The 27,907-nt window shown below is 38.2% G+C and overlaps 1 protein-coding gene across 1 annotated transcript in view; it reads right to left on the minus strand.

Moving 5' to 3' along the window:
* The window catches only part of LOC310742173 (bifunctional heparan sulfate N-deacetylase/N-sulfotransferase 3-like), a 56,286-nt gene extending 28,385 nt beyond the window's left edge, over positions 1-27,901 (minus strand). Inside the window, 6 exon segments of the mRNA XM_083571159.1 lie at positions 56-241; positions 4,615-4,769; positions 8,869-8,956; positions 26,832-27,068; positions 27,071-27,700; positions 27,706-27,901. Of these exon segments, the coding sequence (XP_083427285.1) occupies positions 56-241; positions 4,615-4,769; positions 8,869-8,956; positions 26,832-27,068; positions 27,071-27,700; positions 27,706-27,825 (1,416 nt within the window). The 5' untranslated portion in view covers positions 27,826-27,901.
* Between the last annotated feature and the right edge of the window lie 6 nt (positions 27,902-27,907).

Consider the following 27,907-nt stretch of genomic DNA (forward strand, 5'->3'; position numbering starts at 1 on the left):
ATGCTTTCTCTTCCATTTTAAACAAATGTTCAACATCAGAAACCAAACAGCTCACCATGATGTTTTTGTGGATGAAGCCCCTTCTGTACCGTGCAGGTTTCAAATGTGGATACTCTTCTGTGCTGGTGATTCTGATATTCCAGACTTTTTTCCAGGCATCGTAAAGTTGGACGTGGACAGGATAGACGCCAGAATGGTGTGGAGCTACGGCATATCCCAGATCAGTTGGAATGCCATGTTCCTGAAACAAAGCAAAGCAAAAGCCTGGAGAGCTCATCACTTAAAAGCTCTCTGTGAGCCTCTCACCCAAGCCAATATATGAACAAGTGTGATAATGCTTTCTTTCACATCATGCTTTCAGGTACAGTGCCACAGAAAAAGATGACAAAAACGGCAGGCAGACATTTTGGTCCACTAGAGGAAGAAGTCCAAAAGCAACAATAGCATACCCTTATTAGCGTTAACTAAAAGTGACCAAGTAATGTGCAAGGTCCCTTTCCAGCTTTTCAGCTGTCATGGAACTTAACATACATTTTTCATCTGCATAAAGTATGATAGGTATAATATATTTTACAATGCATGGAAACAACAACAACAAGGAGGAAATCAATATGTAAGTTTCTGAAATCCAATCACTTTTATGGCTTGCTTTGCTTTGCATGTCTATACATGCAGACAACCTGTTAAATCCATACATTGATCCTTATGATATTGTTATTCCAGTTGACATTCTGTTTCTTTCCTTCTGCACAGAATGAATTCAAAACCTACAGCAGGTTGGGCAAATGTCAGCTTGAGACTTTTCTTTCAGGTTCCTTTTTCATGCTAATGAAAGCTTATAAAGGAAACTTATAAAGTAGCTTCCTCCTACATTTTTTCTGATTAGTTCAGTGCACTTTTTGTCTAAGATCTCCTCTGTTGCAAGTGCAATAGCATGTGGCCTTTGTGTCTTCCATTCTGTAATGATCATGACTTCCATTCAACAGTAATGCCACCAAGGTTTCTCTTTTGTTGTATCTCTAGCAGTGTTCTATCAAGATATCTAACATGCAAATTATCCTCCCTGAATAACTTGTTAATTTAAATAGACTTATGTGGCTTATTTTAAAATCCTGGATGAACCCCATATGCCTAGATAATGGCAAATCTTTTTCCTCCAGATTTTTAATCTTTTTTATAAGCCTTACACTTTAAAGCTTAAAACGAAGGCTGCTGTGTAATTTTAAGTCTCTACTTTTTTATTTCACTAAATTCAATTTAGGTCTCCTTTGGAGATTCCTATCTGCCAGCATAATGCAATTTCAAAATTCTGTTTTAAAGTTAAATTCCTAAACTGGTCCCTGTGTGCCTGCTGATTCACACTGAACATTTCTCCTCAACACTTCTGTTGCTGAACAAAGGTTCAAGATGCCTAGCCATATTGTACGTAGCACAATAATCAATATAACTGGTTCTCTATTTACCAACTCTTATATTTCTGAAAATTAGGCTGAAACAAGAGGTTGCAATGCAAGAACTGTATGTAAGAGTAATGCTAAAGATTTCTCCCTAAGAAACATTTTCCAGATCACAGTACATAACTTTATAGGATGACTGCACACATAAATAACTTATTGACATATTTGTTATCAATATATTAATTCACCTATGTAAAATGTATGCAAAAATACTTGAATTAAGAGCAGAAAGCAGATTTCAGGCAAAATGGAGATCTTTTGGCTTTCTGCTGTTGTTTACTTCAAGTATAATTTTTAAAAACAACATTAGCAGTATTCTTGATACAATTTTCCTTACCCAAAACAGGGCTAGCCAATAAAGGTAGTTCTGCATAATTCCCCTGGGATAGTTTAATATTTATGTGAATTTAAAACAAATAAGAATATATAGGTATGCTCCCAATTTATCTGAATGTTTATACTTACAATGGAAAAACCCAGTGTATTTTCAATACTTTCTATATGAATATTCAGTATCTGTTGTACACTTAATAGCACAACTGTGGCTAATTGTGGAGAAAAAAGATTTTGGGCCGAAATATTGGGAAATTTTGGAACAAGAAGGAGACAAATTGAAATTGCAGTTTTGAGAAATTAAAAGATAAAGTGCGAGACTGGCTTCACTATTATCAAATAAGGGAGGCTTATAATTTGGACAAAAAAATTGGCTTCCAGGTGGAAAAATCAAAATTGGAAACAGAACTGTTAGATCCCAAAACAAAGATACTTTCAAGAATGTATAACTTGCTGTTAAAATGGAACACTCAGGATGAAACGGTTAAATCTGCTATGATTAAATGGGCACAAGATGTTGGACATAACATTATGTTTGCTGACTGGGAACAGTTGTGGACCGCAGGTATGAAATTTACGGCATGTAATGCCCTAAGAGAGAATATTATGAAAATGATATACAGGTGGTACATGACACCAGTCAAGCTTGCAAGAATCTATCATTTGCCCGATAATAAATGTTGGAAATGTAAAGAAAATTAAGGTACATTCTTTCACCTTTGGTGGACGTGCCCAAAGATTAAGGCTTTCTGGGAGATGATCTATAATGAAATGAAAAAGGTATTTAAATATACCTTCCTGAAGAAACCAGAGGCCTTCCTCCTGGGCATAGTCGGCCAATTGGTGCCAAAGAAGGATAGAACTTTTTTCATGTATGCTACAACAGCAGCAAGAATACTCATTGCAAAGTATTGGAAGACACAAGATTTACCCACCCTGGAAGAGTGCCAGATGAAGGTGATGGACTATATGGAACTGGCGGAAATGACTGGCAGAATCCGAGACCAGGGAGAAGAGTCGGTGGAAGAAGATTGGAAGAAATTCAAAGACTATTTGCAGAAATATTGTAAAATTAATGAATGTTAAAATGATGCTGGATTGAAATTAAGCGGCCTTGGCAACAAGGTTAATAAGAAAATGTAAAAATGGATTGATAACGGATGAAAATATATAGTTATAATATGTTGAGATATAGAGTTAACATAAATGAAAGAGGGTAAGGATTTGCTGAACTAACTATGTGAACGGGAATACAAAAAAGGGAGGTGTGAGGAGGTCAGGGAAATAAGCAAACGAAATTCAAGATATGAAAAAATTGATTTGTTTTTAAATATGGAGAAGGAATGCAGCTCAGTGGTAGACCATTCACTTTGCATTCAGATGGTCCTAGCATCAATCCTGTCAGGGACGTCCCTTCCCAATGTGACAGTGAAGAAGAAGGAGGGCAGGCTGAGGGGAGTAGAAGCTTGATTCCTTCCCACACTGAGAGTGATGTAAGCCCCTCCCACTCTGGAATGCAGGCTATAAATTCCCAAGACAGCACAGCAGGGCAGACAGAGCCTGCTGCAGAGGAACAGCCGCTGTTACATTTGGATCAGGAGGAGGAGTAGGGGCTGGTCACCCCCAAGTCTCCCCGGAGTAGACGGAAGAGTACAGGGGCAACGTCAGCCCAGCAGGAGGTGGGGCAAAAGGTGGAGGATATCCTGCTGGCGTAAACAATGTCATCCAGTAGGGTCAACTGGTTCATCCAGTGAAGACTGAGCTGGGAGAGCTTGGGCTGCAGCTACTGTGTAATTAGTAAATAAATCTAAGAATAATAAAAACTGCCAGCTTGCCGCGTCTTGTGTGACACATCGTAAATACTGACAAATGCCCAGTATCTAGGTACAGCTGGGAATGTACCCTGTCTGAAAACTGCTGCCAGTCAGGGCTCGACCACACTTTGCTTGCTCAGTGCCTAGAAAGCAATGGTCCAAGTGGTTTTCTGCTTGTCCCATGCTTTCTAGGCACAAGTCCATGCAGTTTTCTGTTTGCTCTGCCACTTGCCCTAGGAAAACCTACTTTTTAACCACTGAATCAGACCCAATGTCAATCTGCAGAAAACTCAGCCGATGTTTGCTCTGATTCTATGGTAAAGAGTGGGTTTTGCTTGGGGAAAGAGATGGAACAAGCAGAAGTGTGGATGAGCCCTCAATGTAGACAGTTCTAAGATAGATGGGAAAATGAGTTGGCCCAGTATAAAGCAGCACCCTATTTAACTTTAGGATGTACCAAAATGGACAGCATTTTCTGACCAAGAGGCAGATAATGACTAAGAATATGATCTTCAAAGCTGTATCACTGGGGGCTGGCCCAGAGCTTTCTCGCATTTACTCTTGCTGGTGATCCTGCTGATGGTCATGGTCATTCTTGAGCAAGGAACATGTGGCTATTGGCTGGTGGCAATTTCCCTGATCCCAGAGGCTGGAAAATGTACCTTTGAAATCATGAAAGTGGCCAGGGTCTATTTCCATTTGAACTGGTTATGGGACTGTTATTGGTAAAAGTGCAATGACAATTGATTTGGATTTGAGGAGGTGCTGCAAAATAGCTGTGCCTGTTCTGTGATTTTATTAGACTTGTCCAGTGGCATCATATAAGCATGACTGAATTCAAATGCGTTTCTTAACAAGCTGAGAACAGCAGCCCAGATAAATTGATCTAAGAGGCATTTCAATACATTCCCTAAATGGAAAACACTAAATTTATGTGATTAGAGGGGAAAATGTGTACTATGAATTAGGAAGCAAAACTGCCAAATCCACAGTATATGAATTAAACTCACTAAGGCAAATTTTTTGTTGAGGATCATCTGTTCTACCAGGGATGATTCATTATGGAAGAGATGAGGCTGCATGTGGCTCCACATATGAGGGAACCACCAAAATTCATCCACAGACCCCAGTAATAGGTCATCGCCTTCGTCTTCCTCTGCAGTTCCTGCAGAAATAAACAGATTCATAGAATAACTTTTCCATTTCATTAAAAAAAAATGCTTTAACAAATATTTGAGAAAAGCACAATGAACTTTAGAATTAGATTGCAACAAATTCTGGCAGGAAGATCAACCCAGCCTCACAAGCAACCAACAGCCAAACACAGAAGGCAGCTCACACAGAAGGCAATTCATCTGGTCAAGTCACTAAAGGCATGCAGTTGATGAAGTGTCTATGTGGCTAGATACTTACCCAGAAAACCAACCACAAAACTGAGAAAGCACCATTAATTGGGGCGGGGGGGGGGGGGAGAAGAGCAAAAATAAAAATAAGGTGCTTGATATATGATTTATTCCATGTCTGGAAGAAAAAAACACTTCAAGCACCCTGGTGCAGATTTGGAAAAGAAATGGCATTAAAAACATTGTGGCTGCATATTTACAAAATCATTCACACGAATTTAAGGGATGGGGTGTGGATCTTTCCAGAGGAACTTAAGACTAACGTCTAGAAAACTGGCAAAAACCTGGAGGATGGGATTTCATTTTGCTAGGCTAAGCAGAGCTGTGAGCAATCCAGAATCACCACATTTTACGTAAGAATGCTACAGAGTTTGAGGCCAGGGACAGGGTGAGACAGTAATGTCCAAGAAGTTAAACTGTGTGCCTGGTGAGCAATTTCCGCTTGTAGCTATACTTGCCAATGTGACTGATTCATAGTGCTGAGGGTCAGGGCAGAAGAATGAGTTGTTGGGTCCTATTATATGTGCACAACAGACAAGGTAAGGAGCACTACCTTGCTTGAGTGTTTGAACATAAGGTTTTAATTGGATAAAGAAGGTGATATCAATTTGTGACAGCCCATTTATGCAACAGCTATTTCACTGGCGGCCACTTTATTCACAGTGTAACAAAGCAGTCAAAACCAATGGGTGTCTTATCCTGGTGAAAGATGTTGTGCCTCCTCACCATCCATAAGACTGAACATAAGCATTGTCTTAATAACATCTGTGTTTGAACAACATGTTCAAAGGTGTCATTGGTAACTGCTCCACATTTATGGGAAATTTTCCCCCATGGGATTCACCAGTGCTCTAGCCAAGTATTCTGGAAACTTCTTTGTGACATAATAAATCAAGTAGCTCCCTGAACTGGTGAGATGTTACATTAATCTTATTTGGTGCCATTATTAATAATGGTACCAGTTTCTGAGCCTTACAAATGAACAATCTGTTTTGTTTTTGTTTGCTGTGGTTGTTTATTTAAGATCCTGATTTATCTGGTGTGGTATATACAGCCTCATACATACAACTTCTGCCTTTCTATTGATAAAACTTCTTCTTTTCCTACTGGTGCTCTTTGAGTCAGGGAGGAGCAAGTGGTTTTAGAACTGAAACAGCATTTCAGGCAGCTGAAATGATGCCATAGACTGCTTGGGATCATTAGATTTTAGGAGTTCATTAAAACCAATGACTTTTGTCATTGGACAATATGGCCATTTCAGGGGTGAGCCAACATAAAGAGATCTGTTCTGTGGTAGTTATTTAGATGCACTGCTTTTACATGCCACCAGAGAGATTCAGGTCTTATGCACACTGCAGCTACGATGCAAATTAACTAATCCTTTCCCTGCTTCTCAGCGCAGCAGCCATTTTACAAATTGTTTCTATTGGTGAGAGTATGGTAAACTGGGGTGCATCTTGACTGGCATTTTTTTTGCACTGTCTGACATTCATAGCTGAGTCAATATTTGGCATTTTTGGCACTCCATTTCTCCTTCTGCACCAGAAGGTGATGCCAATGGGCTGCATTCAATGCTGCAACATAACTTAAGCAACATAACTTCCTCTTTCTCTTCTGGCCTTTTCATCAACACCACCCAACACCCTCAAAATGGGAGAGTGGGGACCATCTGGAGGTTTGTCCCACAGATCCAATCAGCAAGCCCAAGAGGCTCAGTGGTTTAGACCACAGCACCACCTACCTGCCTTTAATATATATTTCACACACCCTATTAATGTTTATGTTTTTAAATGATTTATTTCCCCTATGTTTTTAGCTGTTCCTGTTTTAGCTGTAAGTCACCTTGAGTCCCTGTCAGGGAAAAAGGTGGAACAAGAAGGAGGAGGAGGAGGAGGAGGAGGAGGAGGAGCAAATATATTGCAGTGTCAACTGACTGTTACTTTAAAATCATTTCCCATTACAGCTGGAGATGGATGAAATGGACTTTGCAACTTTTAGTAATTCCTTTTGTGCCATGTTTCTAGGCACAGGTCTGGGCTTCAAAGCTCCATGTCTGAGCAGGTTTTCCCCCTGGTCCTGGCCCTTTCCCAGGAAAGCCTGTGTTTTACTGCTGAATTGGAGCAAACGGCAATCGGATATTCCAGTTTACCATAGAATAGCATTCTTCTTTCTGCATGATTACAAAAAGGGAACATGCATCTCAGATAACAGTAACATTATGGATAAATGCGTGACATGACACATGAAAGCTGGCTGGAAAAACAATCTGCCTGTTCCTCCAGTACCACCTTCTGCCTCAACCTGTGTGTGCGGCAGGGCTGTGGTTATCACGATGGCCCCATGACCACAGTAATCCCTGCCAGGATTATTTCACATGAAAAACCAGTGATGGTTAGCCAAAAGAGAAAAAGAACAACAAAAGAAAGAACTCAGGGTTGTTGTGAGAATAAAATGAGGCGAAGAAAGTTAGGTTTGCCACCTTGATATCCTTGAAGGAAAGCTGGGATATAAATGTAAATCAAATGTAAAGAGCGGGGGGGGGGGGGAAATCCAGTATTCAATATCAGCATTGGAAGGGCTGCAGAGTTATCTTATAACAGTTATGACTACAGTTGTACCTTGGTTCTTAAATGCCTTGGTACTCAAACAACTTAGAACCCAAACACTGCAAACCCAGAAGTACGTATTCCGGTTTGCAAACTTTTTTCGAAAGCCAAACATGCTCCATTTTGAGTGCCACACTTCCATTTTGAGTGTTATACTGCGGTCTGTCTGTTTTTGCTATTTATTTTGTGTTTTCATTTTTGCGGCTCTTTTTGTTTTGTTTTTGTGACTGTGTGGAACCCAGTACAGCTACTGACTGATGGATTGTGTGACTGCAGTACATTGTTTATTGCTTTCATTTTATGGATCAATGGTCTCGTTAGAGAGTAAAATTCATTTTAAATTCCTGTTTCAGTGGTTGCTTTTAAAAGTCTGGAATGGATTAGTCCATTTTGCATTACTTTCTATGGGAAAGCTCACCTTGGTTTTGGAAAGGACTTCCGGAACGGATTAAGTTTGAGAACCAAGGTACCACTGTAATTATTATTACAGTGCAATCCTATGAATACAGATGTAAATCCAAATGAGTTCTACTGGGACTTAAACCCAAGTGTGTACCAGGATTGTGGCTTAAAGCTGGTTGATGGCAAGTGCTGACAAGTGGTTTACAATTTAATGCACTTTACAAATTTGACTGGGTTTAACGTGGAATCTCCCAGTCTATCGCTACACAGTTGCATCAATTTGCATAACACTTGTGATTCTATTCAGCAAAGTATTACATAATGTCAAGGAAAACAGCTTTATCCATTTGTGTTGAACTTGCATACCAGGTCAAACTTCAGCATCTTAATTAAGGCCAAGATTTTAAGAGACAGAAAGAAATTCTCAATAGCAGCTGTCCAGAATTTGGCTGGTGAATCCCAAAATGATAGTTGGAGCTCATTAGCTAATTGCAAGAAACTTGTAGATGCATCCTGAGATAGCGGGATTGCTGCAGTACCAGAATGTCAGAGTTATGACATTACAGTGGATAAGACATCAGCCATACAAACTGATACAACACTGAAAATGTTTGGGATTTGAGTGCCAGACTAACTCACTTTGTAAAATTCACAACATAAGGAAGAGTTGATTGGTTTTCTGGTTTTATCCTCCTGAAGGAAGATTTCTTCTTCCCTCAGGCTCTGAGAGTTCTTCACTCTCATTTCATTTCGTTTTATAGCACAAAGCTGCAACACCAAAATCAATTTCAGCTCCATGCACTGCAAAGACACAAAATGATTGAGACCAATTTTGCTGGTTTCCCCCCCTTACCTGTGTGGTAAAATTTCCCTGAAAATCCCAGGTTGAAAGTGAAATTTGCAATTTGAGCTCTCAGAAGGTTCTGAGTATCAAGCAGAGCCTGAAACAGATATAAATTAAAAATTCATCAGGTACATACATAATCATGTTATTTATTTATGCAGAAGTTGCCCTTTTCTTTCTTCTAACAGGCATACACAGTCATTTCTCTCAGAGCAACAAGAGCAATGTTCTTTTACTCTTGTTGCAGCCCAAACAGCTTGATAATTATACAAAGCCAATTGTCAGAATATAAGGAGGACCTTTTCTGTAAGAAGGATACTATTAGTCATCTGGATCACAGCCTCATATGTTTTGTGTAAAAGGAGAATATTATGCTAAAATATGCACAAAAAGCTTATTCTGCAACTACTTGAATCTAATCTACAGTCTCACTTGGCCATTTTGGAAGCCATTTATTTTAGCTGTCAGCATAAACAGTAGTACATGAATTTAATGCATGCTGAAGTACATGGATTGGTGCAGTTAATCAGGAATGCAAAGGTTGGGGGGCAGATAAACCTTGGCAAAACAGGAATTCAGCAAGTTTATTCAGATTCAGGCCTTCTGAATTTGCAGCAGCTTTTGATATAAAAAACATTTGCTGACTCCTTTGTAATCTTGCTCCTAGACAGCAGGTGTTCCCACTAGACTAGACTAGACAGTCCAAAAAATAGTCTTAACAGCACAATTCTATTCATGTCTACTAGGGAGTAGGTTCAAATGAGTTCAATGAGGCTTACATCCAGGTAAGTGGATACAGGATTGCAAACTAAATCTGCCCAATGTAAAACACATTGAAATAGTCAGTCCTTGAAGTGATAAGTGCATTCAGCTAGGTACTTTTCTTCCAGAAAAAGGCGCAAGTCAAGTCAGATCTAACTGATTAAATGTTCTCTGATTTACAGACACTTCTTGAGCTTTATCCAACAATATTACTAACTTCCGCACCTGATCAGGCTGAAAATGCCAGGGTTTTTTTGGGGGGGGGGCGGCGGCGGCGGCTTTGGACAAAGTGTGCCCAAGCCCTCAGTGTAGTCTTCCTGGGCCACAGTGCCTTTCAAGTGGTATCTCAGAGAGCTTACTGGGTGGTAAAAACAGGAATGAGAAAGGCCACTAACCAGGCCATTTCTTCAAGGGAAATAAGTTTTGCCAACCATGAGGCAGGCTAACACAATGGTCTCAGTCATGCAACTCACTGAGACAAAACAGACTAAAACAATTACATCAGATTCTGCCCTGCCTACTGGACTCATGACTGAGCAAAAATTTTAACCCTGACTCCCAGTTTGAAGACCCAGCACTCTAGTTGAGACAGTTGTTGGTTAGGCTTCAGCATGGACTTTGCAATTTGCAGTAAACTTTGAAGGTTATGCAGATTTTAAACCACATGATCCTCACCAAAATCAATAAGGGTCATGATGCTGATAAAACCCTGTGTGTCTCTTTGAAAATATAACTCCTGTTTCGTAGTTATTTATTAAATATATGACAATGCAGTTACATAGGCAATTCCCTTCACAATCTGATTTTTTTTTTACTGGTATCTGGCAAGACTTCTATGTGAACTTTTAAATGCCTGCTGAAAACATTTCTATTCAGGCCTATGCAGGCAATTAAGAGTACATCCCCACTATCAATGTTTGCTTATTTTTTTATTTTATTTTTTGCTTTTAACTTGTTTTTAATGTGTTATGATGTTACTGTCTAGTTTTATGCTTTTATATTGTTGTAAACCACTGTGATATATTTTTGTGATACAGTGATATATAAATATTTTTTATGAATAGAGACCTTAATTTTCTCTCTCTCCATTGTGCAATGTGCATTGTACTTTTATACCCCATTTATAATTTTATTTATTTTGATTCATTTATAGAAACATTTGTATACCACTGTGTGATAAAAAACATATCAAAGCAGATTACAGCAATAAAAACATAAAACCATTTCAATAAGAACAAGTTAAAAAGTTAAAACCAGATCTCAATTAACCATTGTGGAAGGATGCATTCTTGTAATTCTATTTCCTTCACTCCTGATTTTTTTCTTGTTCTTTAGACTATTATCAAAAGCTCCCATGTGTTGAACTTATTTTGTAGTTATTGCTTGTTTTTCTCTTTGTATATACTGTGTTTTTGTTGCTCAATAAAATATTATTTTTTTAAAAAAAATGTAACAGAATGGTAAAAGAAACAGACAGAAGCACCAACGTAGAAGGATGCTGCTATCCTGTGAACTATTTTCTAGACAAACAAGCTGAGCTCACATTTGGTTGTCATACCTATTATTATTTTCTGGGTAACTTGACATTTTACTTGTCATTTACGTTCTAAAAGAAAAATGTTAAAACACATGAAAAATATATAGCAACAGATGGCTCGGGCTATGTGTGTATATGTGTGTGTAAATTTCAGAGTGTGTGTGGGTATGCTTTCATGGGGGCAGAGTCTATATTTTCATTTCTAAATGCTATTTTGTATACTAAAGATAAGTTGTTGAAAGGTTTTCTCTACTTTTTATGTTTGCTTTTATAAACAGTTCTTCTGAGTATTTGTATTAATAGAACTATATAAACATATTGGTGCATGCTTCATAGCCTACTCACTGATAGAAATTTATTTAGACATATTCAGCTATTGTGCAAGAATTATGTAAGAAAAATAAACCACAACTGATGTAGTATCAGTTAAGGAAAGAGAAATTGACAGATAAGAAGAAAACTGGTTAAAAGCCAGCTTCACATTTTTCAGTAATTTAATGGAGGCTGCAAACAGTTTATAAAACACATAGGTAGGATACTTTTTTTTTTTTACTCTTTTTGGCAGTTTTCAGTCAAATGATACATTATGACAAAGAGGGAAATAACCTGGAAAAAACCTGCAGATTTCAGTAAACCCCTATACATATCCATTCATAAATCAATCCCATTATTTTCAATGAGAGAAACGGGTACAGGATTGCAGCTTTTGTCTAAATGCATTCAGATTTCCATTTAAAACTGAGAGAACAAAAAGTATTGACACTGCCTTTTATTTTATTTTTACACAAGCAGCAAAACATGCTTTTGTAGTTGCTGATCACACAGTGGCCTAAGGGAAACCATTAGTTCAAAATCCTGTTCTCTATTAAGATGATAGGAATTACCAGCAGTTTGGAAACCCTTTGCTGAGTTTTAATGTTTTAAAATGTGATGTACAGTATTTGTATGCTGATTTATGACAAATCACATAATAAAGAAGTTGTATTTAAAGGAGCAAAAGAAATGCATGTTTCTGGAGAAAAGGAATGGGCTAAGCCAACTGCAGAAAATCCTGAGAAATTTCTGCCAATCATCTGCCAGTCCCCAAGAGCTACTGCTCAGCTCACATAGAAAAAGAGGTGGATTCTCAAATGAGTGGAAAAAACAGTTAAGCTAGAACTGGTTAAGGATGCTGTCCCACCAATTCCACTTCTGATTGAGGCCCTCATGGTTGCTTGTCATTAAAATGAAAACAAAACACTGGAAGTGTTGAGGATAGCCTGTGGAACGTCTTGTTTAGCCCTGAATGAGCTTCATGGCACACGTATTCACTGGTACACTTCAGATAAATTAACAACTTGGTTGAACGCATATGGAAATTTTCATCAAGGTACATCTAGTATAGTGGGCCCAAAACAAATTTTGAGAATATTAGATTCAATATTTTTCCAGGATTGAAGGACTTGCCAGTTGTAATCTTTAGCTAGAATTGTCCACAGGATACAAAAATGACCCATTTCATAATGTGAAACCACATAGTATAATTATATTGTTGCTTGTATCCCAATCTCCAACCTCCTAGGGGTCCAGTGTTTACTCAGTGTTTGGTTTCCATGGAATGAAAGTCGTTGGAGACTTTGATGTCATGATGGTTTAATTTAGACATATAAACAACCTGAACATAAGTTGGACAGGCTCACAGCATTAACATTCCAACAGATCTTGCTTACCAATTACATTTCAAGGGTGGTCCCCAAAGCCATAGCTTTGGTTTCACCACACAGAATACGTCTACCTTTTGTGTCTCCTTTGCTTCCACCTTAAGCCCAGGCTAAAGCTAGCTCTCTCACCTTTGTTCTCCTACCACTAGGATGACATGGCATCCAGCCGGGTTAAGGAGGAAGAGGCTTATCCTCTTCTGAAAGAACATTACCATCTAATCGTCTCTAGGGCAACATGGCCCAGGATTTAGTAATGCAGATGTGGGTGATTACAGGCCCAGCTAGGGCCATTATTTTAACAAAGAGATTAGTTTGACCAGTTTAGTAGGTTCTGTCCCTTCTACAACCTTGCAGATACAGAATCTGCCTTTGTTGGGACCTTTAGGCACCATTCAAATAAAACCTCAATCCTATAACAATACTTTTTATTCACTAAGTGTCCAAACCTTCAAACTGTGCAGTCAACTTATAAAATTTATGATCCTCTACAGAAATCTACCACCAACAACCTTTAAAAACTTACAGCAAACAACAGAATCCTGAGTGTGCTATCTTCTTAAGAAATGGTTTGTGGAACTATTTCAAGCTACTGTACCTAATGTTCCTAATTAAACATTTACTCACTTTAAAAATTCCTTTATGGCTTCCCAGAGAGATACAAAACAGGTTACAGGAGTGTTTTCATTGTCAGACAAAACTGTACAAACAGTGATTATATTTTTCCTCTATTAATTCTCTTAATCTGTATTTAATTTAGATACTTACTGGAAACTGTCCATTTTAAAGCCATCTGCTGCAACACAATCATATCCCTGTTTACTTAAAAGCAAGTAAAATGATTTCAGTAGGCACTACATGCAAGCATGTTTAGTGTTGCAGACTTCATGTTCATTTTTAAATGCTTGTTAAAGCTCTTTAGAACTAGCTTTTATATGCATTTTAACTGCTTTTTAAATGACTTTTTATTTTCCAACAATGGATTAACTGCTTCCAGATAAACTGTTACAAATGTTTTAACAGCTGTTTGCCAGCATAAGTAGCCTAAGACACTAGGCTCATTTGCACCTACCACTTTAAATGGATCACTTCTAAGACCTGGTTCACACATAGAGCAATCCACATGGGGTGGCAGCTCATAATACAAGCACAATAGCAGAGTTTTATATGGGAAATAATTTGTTTTAACTTCACAGGATTTGGGCAAATTTTAACCATTTTTACTACACCTATGTTCATGAAGTTAACATTTGTTTCAATTGCACATCATTACGGACACATGGCTTGTCATATGATGCTATCACTACCATGGTTGCATTCTTGACAGCCAACCATTTATCTCTGCCTATTCCTCCCCTCCCCACATGGAATACGTATGAGGATATTGGGCTGGTTCCAGACACATTTAGAGCAGTATACCCACTGAAATCAATGGGAGTTAAGTTAGTAATGACTAACTTAAATCCCAATGATTTTAATGCGCCTACTCTAACCACGGCTAAGTCTAAATCCAAACTGGTAACTTTAAATTGCCCTAGGAACTAGGCTACTAAAAGGAGGTAGGGCTTTGGCATTAAATAACTACCAAGGCTGATTTTTTAAAAATAGTTAGGTATGATCATGTTAGAGATTTCATTCAAATGTTACCTTTGTGACATGGCTGCTATCTCCTCAATGTTTGAAGTTCTACATTACATGGGTACTTCTAATGTTAATAGTCTCAGTGGATGCTGATATAATTAGTACCCATGGGACCTCAGTGACAAATACAAAGCTGCAAATATTGTTTTGACTGACAACTAGTACATGCCTAGGACCAGAGCTTTTTATTTGAAAGCACTCAATGGAACTGAGTATTGTCAGCCATTATGTACTGGCACCCATGGCACTTCTATCAAGATATGAGAACCAGCACCTCATTTTAAAAAAACAACCCCAATAGGCTCTGCTTAGAACAATTCAGTAACAGGCTTTAAGAAAAGGGCCTCCTACACTCTGCATCATTAACCAGCAGACCAGGTATGGAAACCTGTTCTGTTGGTCTAACTGTAGACTGCTTAATGCAGAGGCTACACCAGAAGATGTCACTGTTGTTAGAGATCCAGATTGAACCTGCCTTAGCTCTTCCTTATGTTTCTGTCTTTCATCTGGATTTCCTTCCACTTGCCTTATTTTTTTTTATCTGGTTTTCAGGGCCCATTCCAACAAGGTAATGGTTTCACCAGAAACTGAAGACCTTTGACAGCTGGCTAAATTTCCTAGCTCTGGCACCAAGCTTGGCCCTTGTGAGCAAAGAAACTTGAACACAACTATTCCACAAACATTAAGAGCTTTGATGTCCTGGCTCAGTTGCTTAGAGGGTGCTGATAATGCCAAGGTTGTGGGTTCGATCCCTGTATGGGCCAGTTGCATATTCCTGTATTGTAGGGGGTTGGGCTAGAGCCCCCTCCAACTCTACAATTCTATGATTCCATGAATCCAATCACTCAAAGTTTAAAGCATGGTAAATCAACACACCAGCACAGAACTTAAAATACTACAGCATGGCTTACAGATTTTTGTTTGCATTATTTCCAAAGGTTGTTGCAGAGAAAACTAGAGTCTCAGAACGGATATTTTATGACCTGCTGTCCAAACCATAAAACATTTCAAGCAGTCAAAATTCCAATTGCTTTTTATAGCACAGAGATATCATTAGAAAAACAAACAACAGCGGCTACAGCAGGAAAAAGCCCATCGCTTGCTACTTGAGAAACTCAGGTTTATATTCTGAGGTGCAACAATGTATAATTTAGACAGCTTAAAAGAATATCACCACACACTACATAATTGAAAACCTGGCTACACTCTAATAAAATTTTTTGCTCTTGGTTTTCCTTTCCCACAAATAATATAGGAACCAGCATTCCTTGTTACTTTCTTATATCAATCAATCAAACACAAAAACATCCCCCCCCCCCGTAATGCACAGTACTGTATTGGGCTACATAACCCTGAAAACCATGCAAACCCACTCTCCATAGTGTGGGAAAGAGGTATCCAAAGAGTAGGGCCATATCAGTTTCATTTTTCCAACACGGACAAGCAGCAGCAGTGATAAATCTTCACAAGTGGTTCATTATAAAGTGCTGTTCTGTGAGCTGATGTCACATAATGGCTAGTGTGAAGGATGGGCAAGCTAAGAAATAGGAAGGACCTGGGTATGAGCTTTGCCTCCAATATTAAATCACCAGGTAGCAAGACTCTCTTAGGAAAATTCCCACCCATCACCACTGACAAAGTGGGAGCTATTGGGCTGTCTATATCAACATGCACCTTGTGCATAGTCTGGTCTATTAAGCCAAGTTTCTTCGCTCACTGTTACAAATGAGTGCAGCCAATTTATGTGAAGTTCTGATGAAAAAATATGAAAAGACAACTATCAGTACTTATCAATGAAATTCTGAAGAGGGACTCTAGATCAGTAGTAGAGTGCATATTTTGCATGGAAAAGATCCCAGGTTCAATCTCTCACATCTCCTATTTTAGATTCAGGTAGGTAGCCATGTTGGTCTGATACAGTCAAAATAAATAAAAAAAATAAAAATTGTCCAGTAGCACCTTAGAGACCAACTAAATTGGTTCTGGGTATAAGCTTTCGTGTGTATGGACACAAAAGCTTATGCCCAGAACCAACTTAGTTGGTCTCCAAAATGCTAATGGACAATTTTTTAAAAAAAAAAGTTATCTCCTATTTTGTTATCCTAAGAAGCCTGCTAGGGACACGGGTGGCGCTGTGGGTTAAACCACAGAGCCTAGGACTTGCCGATCAGAAGGTCAGCGGTTTGAATCCCCGTGACGGGGTGAGCTCCCGTTGCTCGGTCCCTGCTCCTGCCAACCTAACAGTTCGAAAGCACATCAAAGTGCAAGTAGATAAATAGGTACCGCTCCGGCGGGAAGGTAAACGGTGTTTCCATGCGCTGCTCTGGTTCACCAGAAGCAGCTTACTCATGCTGGCCACATGACTCGGAAGCTGTACGCCGGCTCCCTCGGCCAGTAAAGCGAGATGAGCGCCACAACCCCAGAGTCGGTCACGACTGGACCTAATGGTCAGGCGTCCCTTTCCCTTTTTAAGAAGCTTGCTACTCACAAACAAGTAACACATTCCAAATTCCATATAAATTTCAATACATTTGTAGCCATTTTTAGAACTGCACATGCTCTAGATAAAATAAATGTTAAGAAAGAAGTTTTGTGCAGACTTTAAAATAGAACGTGGAGGTAGGAAAGTTCCTATTTGCTTATTTGTGTTTTGTTTCCTTATTAGAAACAGGACATATTAATACACCAAAACATGATGTTTCACATGTACATTAGATATAAATGAAGCTACTCTGTAACTTACACCAGCTTTGTAAATGGACACAGGAGATTGGCAAGGGAAAATGGAAAATGTTCTTTTGTTATAAATTGGAATTATTTAAAACAGTTATAGAAAAAAAGGACTGCTTCTGTCAGTCAGAGGAGACAACACTGGCCTAACTCCTTAAAAGGCATCTTCATATGGCTTTAGCTCTATGCAAGGCTTGCAAAAAGAAAAGAAAAATGTGATAGGGAGAATATTCTGCAGGAAAATACGGAAAATACCTTGGTCAGCTGCAGTGACTAAAACCAAACGAAGACTGAATTGCTACACTGCAATGTTAGTGTCTCACGAGTCAGCACCTCAAAAAGTCATATCATGCTACCTCACACCTCAGGCTGTCAATCTATCCAGTCTAGCAGTGTATAGTTTGATTGACAGCAACTCTCCAACAACTCAGAAAGGTCCCCCCCCCAAAAAAAACTCCCAACCCTGTTACTCAAGATTCTCTTAACTGGAAGTGTCAGGGATTGAACCTTCCTGCTAAACTGAAAGCTGTGATCTTAATCCCAATAATGACAAAAAAAGAGCTATATGGAAGCCTTAGCTAAAATCTATGTCATTTTGCACAACCACCACCTCTAAAGTTCAGCTACTGTTCTATAGCATACCTGAATTAGAATTCTGATAGTTTTATGCCTTTCTACACCTGACCATTATTTAACATCTGACCTGCTCCAAATGATCAGCAGGTATGGGTTGGCCCATTGTATGTGCACAGCAGCAGTCTATGTACAAGAATAACATTTATAGGAGAGTATATAGGTCTTTTATGCAATATACGCAACCATGCTGAGGGTAGCTATACATTTTCAGAGGCCAGTGTGGGCCTGTCACCATGTTTAGATCAGTCCTTGATATTGAAACTCCTGAACTTTGCTTTTGAGAACATTATATGGAAAGGGGGCTCGTAAACAAATGCTGTTTTGTGCTATACATTTGGTTTCAAGTTGGAGGCAATTCTTTTATCTCCAGAGAAAGAGAAGAAAACAAAGATGGTGGGAAAGAGAAAAATAAAACAAAGTAGTAGCAGCAGGAACGATCCTTTTCAAGTGTTCAGCAATAGACATTTTATTTGAAACCCTCCAAGGGCTTGGGCCCAAGGTGGCAACTCTATTTTTTTTCTTTATTTTGAATTGATTTTTTAACTGTGATCTTCAAGAATCAGTCACATAGTGTTAATTAATTTTTTTACAGGTGACATATAGAGGTGGAATAACATTTTCTTCTAAGCTATTTGGAAAAGGTGGCCAAATCAGCCACATCAACTTTCACATTGTTCTTTTTGATCTTTGTAGATAGCGAAAAGAAAGCCGAAGTTGGTTTTTTACAGCTCCATTATATCCATCTTTCATTTTAATTCCCAGGAGACCAGCCCTACCATTTAACAAACCTGAGACGATACCAGCTAAGGGCACTTCTAGATGTCCTGGTTATTGAGCATTCATTCTGATTGCTCAATTGCAAGGAGGTTAGACATTGTTGTGTCAAAGCAAGAGTTACCGCACACTTTCCAAAGCATTCTCCAATCACATTCTTAACACAAAAGTCTCATTTTGACGCGACTGGGTTTGTTGCTCAAGACCTCCTAATCAACTATAATTGCACAACCTGAATTTGCTGGTATGTGATTGAATCCCACCAGAAATTAGAGATAGTCTGGAACCACCTTAGGAGCACTTTCAGCATTTGACAAAAGGCATATGCACGCATTTACTAGGCAAACATGAAAGATTTCCAGTTTCCTTCACTCCATTCCTGAACTATTACAGTCAATAGCTAGACTGAAGACCAAGCTGTAGAAGCAAAGAAATGAAGCATTAAAACCCAGCAGGTCACTTGGCTAAAACCGAGCCTTCACCATTATCCAAAAAGCATATTTGTTATTGACCAACTAGGAATGTTCTCTTAAAGCTTCCCATTCTTTTGGGGTTGTATGTAATATGGAAGAGTCTAGAATGCTGATTATGGTTGCAATTTTATACACACTTACCTGGGAGTGTCCCATAGGATATAATATGACTTACTTCTGAGCAAACATGTACAGGATTGCACTGCAAAACAGCCAATTTAGGACTCATTTGTAGAGATGCAGCATTCTAGGATGCAGGCAGGGAGGTATCACAGAAACACCCCCAGAGGAATCTTGCCACCCCATCGGCATTTAATTTAGGGAGAAAGGATGGTGTCTGGCAAGGTTGCTGGATTTGATATCAGGCTCAGAAATAATTATATTTCCCAACTTTTAGAAATAACGTGACTAGTCTTGAAGGAGCGCCACCCATCACTATGCTGGGCACATTTTGAGTGAGGAACATGAGATGAATTGTTTGCACTACTCCTGCATTTTAGTTTGAGTAACAGCTTGCCAAGTGAGGTTTCGTGCAGTGTTTTGGAATTAGGTGTGTGATTTAGAACTCTAGAAATTACAGGGCCACTCAGTTTTCTGGCAAGTTCTCTGGTCCAAACCCATCAACAGCAAATAGAGCTGGAGAAAAAAAAATCAATGCACAGATTGCCTAATCTTTAGAAACCTAGAAAAAACTATTTTGTAGCAGCACCACAAATATATATATATATATAGAGAGAGAGAGAGAGAGAGAGGAAATGGGAAGAGGAGAAGCAAAGCAGATTCTGATGGTTAAGAGACTGAGCTATGAATCAGAAAGTCCATAGTTAGAATGGTCTAATTATTAGCATGTCACACTAAGATGGTGTAGTGCAAACATATGAGTGTGAAGGCTCTGGGAGAGGAGATTGAAGCCACTTCGCTCCTCACCAATCATTTTGCTTTTTCACCTTACTGAGCTCACCCATGATTTGGGTTAGTGTGTCATCCGCACCAGGGCACAATGTTTAGGTCTCCTGGGCAAACCATGGGCCATAAAAGTTTGTCCTGTGGTTTACTGTTACAGTTCATGGTTAGTTTGGCATGTCAGGAAAATGACTAGGGAGGAGCAAAAGCAGTCACACTACAGGAGCCTGCAAGTTCCTGCTAAGCCATGGTTAAATAGACATTTCATTGAAACTTTTTTTAAAAAGTCTACAAGGGAACAACTTCGTGATTAAAAAACACTGCAAGCAAAGATAGATATTTTCTTTTAAAAAAGAAAGACATGCTCCCATAATCTGATGGAAATCTAATAAATATATATGAACATGAAAGTAAGTTTCCAATGAACCATGTGCACTGAATTGAACATGATTTAAATTGTATTAGAACTGCATAGGCAGTCATTTTCTGCTGCTGGTCTCTTATGTCTCTTACAGCTACCGAAAACCATGTGCCCAAAAAGTCAGCAAAAAGGAACTTCATGTTAGAATAAGGAAGGATGTGAACTAAAATGATACCTACCCCTTGTCTTTGTTTGCCCTGGCAACACAATTACTAGAGCTACTATGCTCATTCACATGAGTGTCCACTTATACTGGAGTGTAGAATCAATGGCCCTCCAGATGTTGCTGCACTACAACTTCTATCCCCTGATATACACCATTGCATGCCAGCAAATGACCTTCCATAGTTTGTCTTGCCCAGTGGACATCACTATGCAATACATCTCAGACATTAAAAACATAATGAAGGCAGTAGGGTAGCATATCAATTTCCTTGAATGCTCCACCTCTTATCTTAGAATTGCTGTATGTAGACAAATTTCAGAATTAAAGCATGAAGCTGCAAAAAGTGAACTCCTTAATGACTTTGATTATGCCCCTTAGGGCTCAAGTAAGAGTTATGAGTGATTCTTGCAGTACATGAAGAATATTCCACCTCACATTAAGTTGCATGTTGTATTCACAGAGATTAAAGACAGAAAACCACCCATTCTTTTCACATCTGATTCCTTTTTTTTTTTTTACTCATTAGGCATGACTCAAGGCATTCCCTTGATCTCTCAACTCAAATATCCTGTTTTAATTACTGTGTTATTTTTAAGCAGAATTGTTTTATTGCATATTTTAGTTATTTACTTTTACATTTTAATCTTTTAATGGGACTGCTTTACTGTTTCCAAACAAACATTCCAAACATTTATATACTGATTTTCCGATTCAGGCAACCTGTACAATACTACTACAATGAAAACATCAACTATTAGGGCAGAGGTTAAACTAGGTGGCTGGACTAGAATGGGACATTTTAACTGTACATTTTTTAAATTTTAACACATGTAATTGGTTTTTATACTTGCAAGCCACTTAGAAACCTACTTTGGAATTAAGTGATGTATATGTATGTTATATATATATATGAACTTTTGATAATCTGTCTTATAAAGACTAGACATTCTTACTTTGGTTCTATGCTGCAATATGATATTTAAGCACCAGAGTACTTCAGATTGTCACAGCTAAAATAAGTCATTTCATAGACTTTTGCAAAACGGGACTATCAAAGCACATTTTCAATGTATTATGTTTCGTGTATGGTTTTTCTGTCTGCAAATTTCAGAATAAATTACTAGTTTTAGAAACATGTGGATGCTACCAACCCCCACCCCTGGGAGTAATTTTGTAAGCCTTATTGAACTGCATTTTGCTCAAATCTGCTGTGGTGTTTTAAGCAAGCAGAAATCTCCAAATTCACTTTGAAATGATGCTTTAGATGAAATATGGTGACAATACTTAACTTTGATTCTGAAAGTATGTGTTTGCTCTTTTCTTGATGCTGCATGCTTTCCATTTTATTCATGGTTACATTTTTTTCTGTAATTTTGTTATGGCCCATGGCTAATACAAATAAGATTTTATAGTTCTGATATTTCAGACGTGTGCTTCATGCCATCAAATCTGTCACTAGTGCCTAAGCTCACTAAGTGAAATTCACTTATTTTATTTATTTAAACACCATTTACTTTGACAGCTTTAAGAACTGGAATTATATTATCCATCCAAGCTCCCTAATTTGAAAGCCATGAACAAAAGGAAATATATATCATATTGTTCTGCAAATCAGTTTCCAGTGTGAAAATTCTGAGAAAACTACCCGGACGATTCTCCAGCAGTGTCTGTACCTTACATACTACTCCATCAATGCTGCATTCAGTAAGCTTTTGGCATCTACCACTGTTGCCTATTACAACCAATGCTCATTGGTAAAAGACCCTACTCTGCCATTTCACCCCTTGCCTGTGTTCTTAAGTTTGCTGTTACAAAAGCTCCTACTACACTCTCATTATACTCATTCATAAGGATACACACACACACACACACACACACACACACACACATTTCTATACCGCCCTTCACCCGAGTATCACAGGGTGGTTTGTATCCCCCATCCCCGCATATGCTCTTTTGGCACTGGCTTCTTCTTCTTTTTCAGCAGCAAGTTAAGCTCATGAGTGGTACTGGAAACACCTTGGACCAAAGGTGGATCTACACACTGGGGGGAAAAGCTATAAATAATTCATAAATTAAAGAAATTTAAAGGGAAAAAAACCCTATGTAAAATTGCATAGAAAGGTTTTGTGCTCTACAACACCATCTAGTGTTGCATGTTTATAACACATACAAAACACTTTCTTGACTAATGTAGCTGAGTCCCAAGTCACCAGAATGTAACACCTCCCCTCCCACCCTGACTGCTAGCTCCCTACAATATTCATACAATGCCCCTGTGCTGTGCTATGATGTGAAGAACTCTCAGCTTGCATTAATGTGGAGGCAAACATCCTCCATAGTGGTATCTACCTTATGAAACTATTTTCCCATACCCTGAATGCGGCTGGCACCAACAGCAGTGTGCTTCCATTGCATTCATCCATTGTGTATTTGTGCCCAGGTCCAGGCAGTACCCGACTGCTGATGCTAGGTTTTTTTGTTTTACTTTAGTTCAATACTATACTGATATGTTTTATTGTGACTGCATTAGATTATTGTAGCAAACCACTTTAGAATTTTTTTTAAAAAATGAAAAGCTATCTAGAAATGCTTTTAGCTAAATAAAATATCATTAGTTGATGAAATCCACATGAGGCAGAAGATTTTGGGGTGCATTAAATGGCAGCTATTTTTTCCAATTATTTATAGTTTTAATATATTGAGTAATCTCTGACTGGAAACAACTAGAGGTGCATGCATGTTTAGATGGGAACTATGCCAAGAATTAGTGTGGCCTTGGTACATGGGTCTGTTGTTGTTGAATCTCAACATAGAAAGCTCATTGGATAAATCTGCCCTCGTCTATTACCCTTTTCCCCTTCCACCTTCCAAGATGCACCTGCATTAATTTGCCAGCCTGAAATGAGTAGCGCACAGGTGCAAAACATGTGCAACCTCCTTGTTCAGCACCTTATTTTCAGTTGAGACATGCGATGCGTTGAGTAGAATAGCACAATCCAATATGATAGTATTCACACAAAAATATGCCTTTCGATAACTGATTTTCAACTGATTTACATTATCTTTACCTCATTCGCTCATTGTGTCATTGTGCTGCTGAGGACAACTCCTTCCATATCAATAGTAATGAAGATGCATTGCATCTGACACTGCTAACAACATCTTTAATGGAATGCATTAACTTTGAATAGATTACAGTTTAATGAGATATTTTCTCCAGATTCTGTGTAACATAACAGCTATTTAAAGAGCTGTTTCTATTGCAGTTTTAGAATTAATCTCCATCCTGGAATTTAAGGCTTTTAAAATAAATAAATAAAAAGACAGTGACAATAAGTCTTCTTTAAAGAGAATATGCTGTTGCACACCTTTAAGTTTTCCCCGAGCAACTGAAGAGAGAAGTTGCTTTTCCTGTGCCTACTACTACTTTTTAAAGTTTATCACTTTATTGAATTATTCATATCATAAACAAATGTTTACATACTAGGGCAATTCCCGTACATCATGCTATACCACCATGTGAAAGCAACAGGTTTTCAAATGTTTTGGACTTTCATACCCAGGATTTGCAGAAAATGAGAGATTTGCCATTGGCATTAAATAGAATGGATTAAGAGCATACATCTTTAACTGTTTTAAGAAATGAAAGTTACAGCTACATAATATACAGCTTTGACCATTTGTTGTTTTTCTTATATGTGTCTGTCAAACTGCTTAAATACCCCTAACCTTTGAATTGCTAATTCAAAATGGTATTTTACAAAGCAATGTATTTAATTGTTGTTTTACAGTAAATTTAATGTCAGTTCAATTGAGTCTGCGATTACTAACCAAAAGGGTATCCAGAGTTAAAATGTTGCTCTCTCACACACTTTCTCCTTTGTATCTTACATTCTCGACTATTTAATGCACTTTCTGGTATTCTGAGCACACAAAGCCAAAGTAATAAATTGCTGATAGATTCTTGGACCATGTTGTTTGGGTTTTACAGGGTATTCTCTGGCCATCTGTTTTACCACCCAACTTCTCTTAATAAGGAAGAGGAAAAAGCTGAAGAGTAGAAAAATACAGGTAGCTTTCTTCAAAGGTTACACCTCTGCACACAAATGAATACTTCATTTGGAATACAACATAAGACATACAGAAATTAAACTCCACAAAAGCCTATGATATCAATATATAGAAGACATTTCATATTATTATTATTAGTGTGTAGATTTAGGATTGCAGTAATTAATCTACATGAACACAATTTGCATTACTAAACCAATTAAATAATAATAATAATAATAATAATAATAATAATAATAATAATAATAATTTATTTATATCCCACCCATCTGGCTAGATTTCCAAATGAATTTGCTGAAGGTGTTTACAGTGAGATTCCATGCTCGATGTAGCTGGTACATTATCCAGAAGTCTCCCCCTTTCTAGCCAGGGACTGAGGTATTTGTTTATTCTAATACAGTCTTCAGAGGATGATACAACTTATATTTGGTCTAGGTAATCCTTTTATCAAGCATAGAACTTACATAACTACATAATGATTAACTCACTAACAAGGATGTTCCCAGAGACTGGATAGTTTGCATTACTGGGAATAATTCAGGGGCGCTGATATCACTAAATATGATTGGATTCCAATATATACCCAATAAGATATTATGGTGAATTTTCCTGTAGAATGGCTGCAAACTCCCACTTGGCACTGAAAAGGGCTTGCTGGCATTCATCTAGGACATGGGTCATGATGTTCTGTAGATGGTAACTCATTAAAAGAAGAGTACATAATGCACATGTTCTGATTGCTTATTTTGCAAGAGCTGGTTCTGTCCACAGATCCCTTTGGGGTCAAACTGCCCTATGCAGAGTTTTTCTGTCTTCAAAACATTAAGTTCTGTACACAAAGAAAGTAAATGGCATAACTGAAGGAGAGAAGCAACATTGCTCCTGGAGAATACAGTCATGGAAACAGAACTCAGGATGTGATTACTGAGACACAAGGAGGCCTGATTCTCAGAAGCTTAATGCTCTGTGGCTGCTGTAACCATAAGGGCACCCATTTATTTCCTCCCATAGAAACAAACAGTTGACATGCACAGGTATGGGGAAAATCAACTCCTTTCTGAGCATGTTTTAGCAGCATTTCTGTTATAAGTGTTCAGTTAAAAAGCAATGAGTTTGCCACTAAATGATTTGTCCCCGTTCTTCAAAAATGTGGAAACTGCACTGCATTTTACCTTTGCTGCAAATCAAAACCAGTGCTGCAGTAACTATTACCGCAGAGCATTTGAAAGAGAATGGGAAATGGTCAAGATAAAAAGGCAAAATTGCATCTATATACGGTAACAGCATGATGTGTAGGCTATCTGGTAATAGTTTAACAAACTTTCCTCAGTAGGGACTCCTTGACTGCAAACCACACCTTTCTTTGAAATAATGAGTAGGGCAAAGAGAAGAGCTCAGGAATATTTTGCCCCAGGCTATCTTATGGTTGAAATCAGTAACTAAGCTTGAGTTTTACCCACACTTACGGTACATGGAAGCAAGCCTCATGCAAATCAATGAGACAAACTTCTTCATAGGCATGACACAGGGTTGCATTGCAGACACTTTCAGGCTCACTTCATCAAATGATACTCTGGCACCCAACCTGAGCTAAAATACTGCTTACACAGTCTATTTTCATGAGCAATGCAACATGCAAAATACAAAACAATGCGGATTCACAGCTCTGCTTAAGCTCTCAGAAACTGAGATTCTTCTTTTCAGTCATATCACTTGCATTAATTGTCCACAACAGCAGCAATAAATAAACAAATTCAAGATTGCTAACATCTTGTCAAAAGAAACTATGGCCAATGCAAGTTATCAAAACAAATAAACAGCAAGATTAGTCAGTCTCAAAGACCCTTTATTAACTATTAAATTGAATTGGATGCTAGTAATAGTCCAATCAACCCAAAAGTCGAAGTGCTTGATTTAAGTCATTTTAGTTCAATGGAATGAAACCCTTCTTGTAAATAAGTATTTCACCTGGTTTCTAGATTGGGCTGTCTAAGACAGTCATCCTGCTTGATTGCATACATGTGGAACAAGGGAGATAAAGCTAAAAGAGAGAGAGCGCTCCAAAATAAAAATAGTTCAATTTAAAAATCTCACTTTGCACCCAAAGTTTGAGTAATATCACTGTAGCATAGATGGCCCTTTTTTTTGCACACTTTACCTGAACATCATTGGCCTTCATCCTTGTTCCTTCCTTTCCAACAAAGATGTCATCGATGTCAACAAGAATGTATCTATCCAAGGACAATGTAAGCCTCTTGCCAGTCAAGAATGAAATAGCATCTATAAATATGAGCTTGTGCAGCCAAAAGTTCAAATTGTTGCCAAAAAGAACACGTTGAATCCCATCATGAAGACCCAAGTCATGAACAACAGTTGCATGGAAAGAACTTTTAATTACAGGAGGTGGGAGGTTTTCAGGTGTTTTACTTTTGCAAATATAACAGGTTGGTAGGCTGAATGATTTATGTGGAAAACTGTCCAGTCATTTCCTGGCAAAGGACCTTTATCAAACTTAGATGATTTAGTCATATGGAGCAGAGAAGAATAAGGGTTGATGCAACAGTCCTTAACACCCACATTACCATGAATGTGAAAAGGAAAACCTTTTAACTGAGAAGTCTGTAGAGAGTTCTCACTGCTCTTATGGAATCCGATCATTCCAACACCATATTCTCCACAGTATTTGTCTAGAAGGCCTCGATTCCAGGAATCCATATTCACATACTTAAAGATATTCTCAAATATTATGAGAATGTATTTGCCTTTGTTTTTATCTATAAGCACAGGAAGATCACCTTTCCCAGAAGCAATCTCAATATGATATTGGAACCTGCTGGATTCTAAAATCATTATTATGTCCTGGCCAAGTGCAGAGTACTGGCTTTCCACAAAAACTAGTACCACAGGATCAGTCCTTAAGGGATCAATGGGCTTGACCATCTTCCACGATGCTAACTTGTATGGCAACAGTACTGGAAGGTCTCCACATTCCACCTCTGAAGAGATCTCAGAAAGTTCATTTTCCTGTTGTAGCCATTGTACAAATAATATGCTGAAATAACAATGCTCACCATACAAAAAGTGGCCAGCAGTATAACTGTTCGTTGGAAATGTCTGTGAAGTTTCACAATATAAGTCATTTTGTAAGTCATGCCTTAGATGGTTTCCAATAGCAGCAGCATTGAGATTAAAGAGATTTTCAAATTTTATTCCAGTCCAGTTTAGTAGTTTATG

Source organism: Podarcis filfolensis (assembly GCF_964270895.1).
Source record: "Podarcis filfolensis genome assembly, chromosome: 9".
Taxonomy (NCBI): Eukaryota; Metazoa; Chordata; class Lepidosauria; order Squamata; family Lacertidae; genus Podarcis; species Podarcis filfolensis.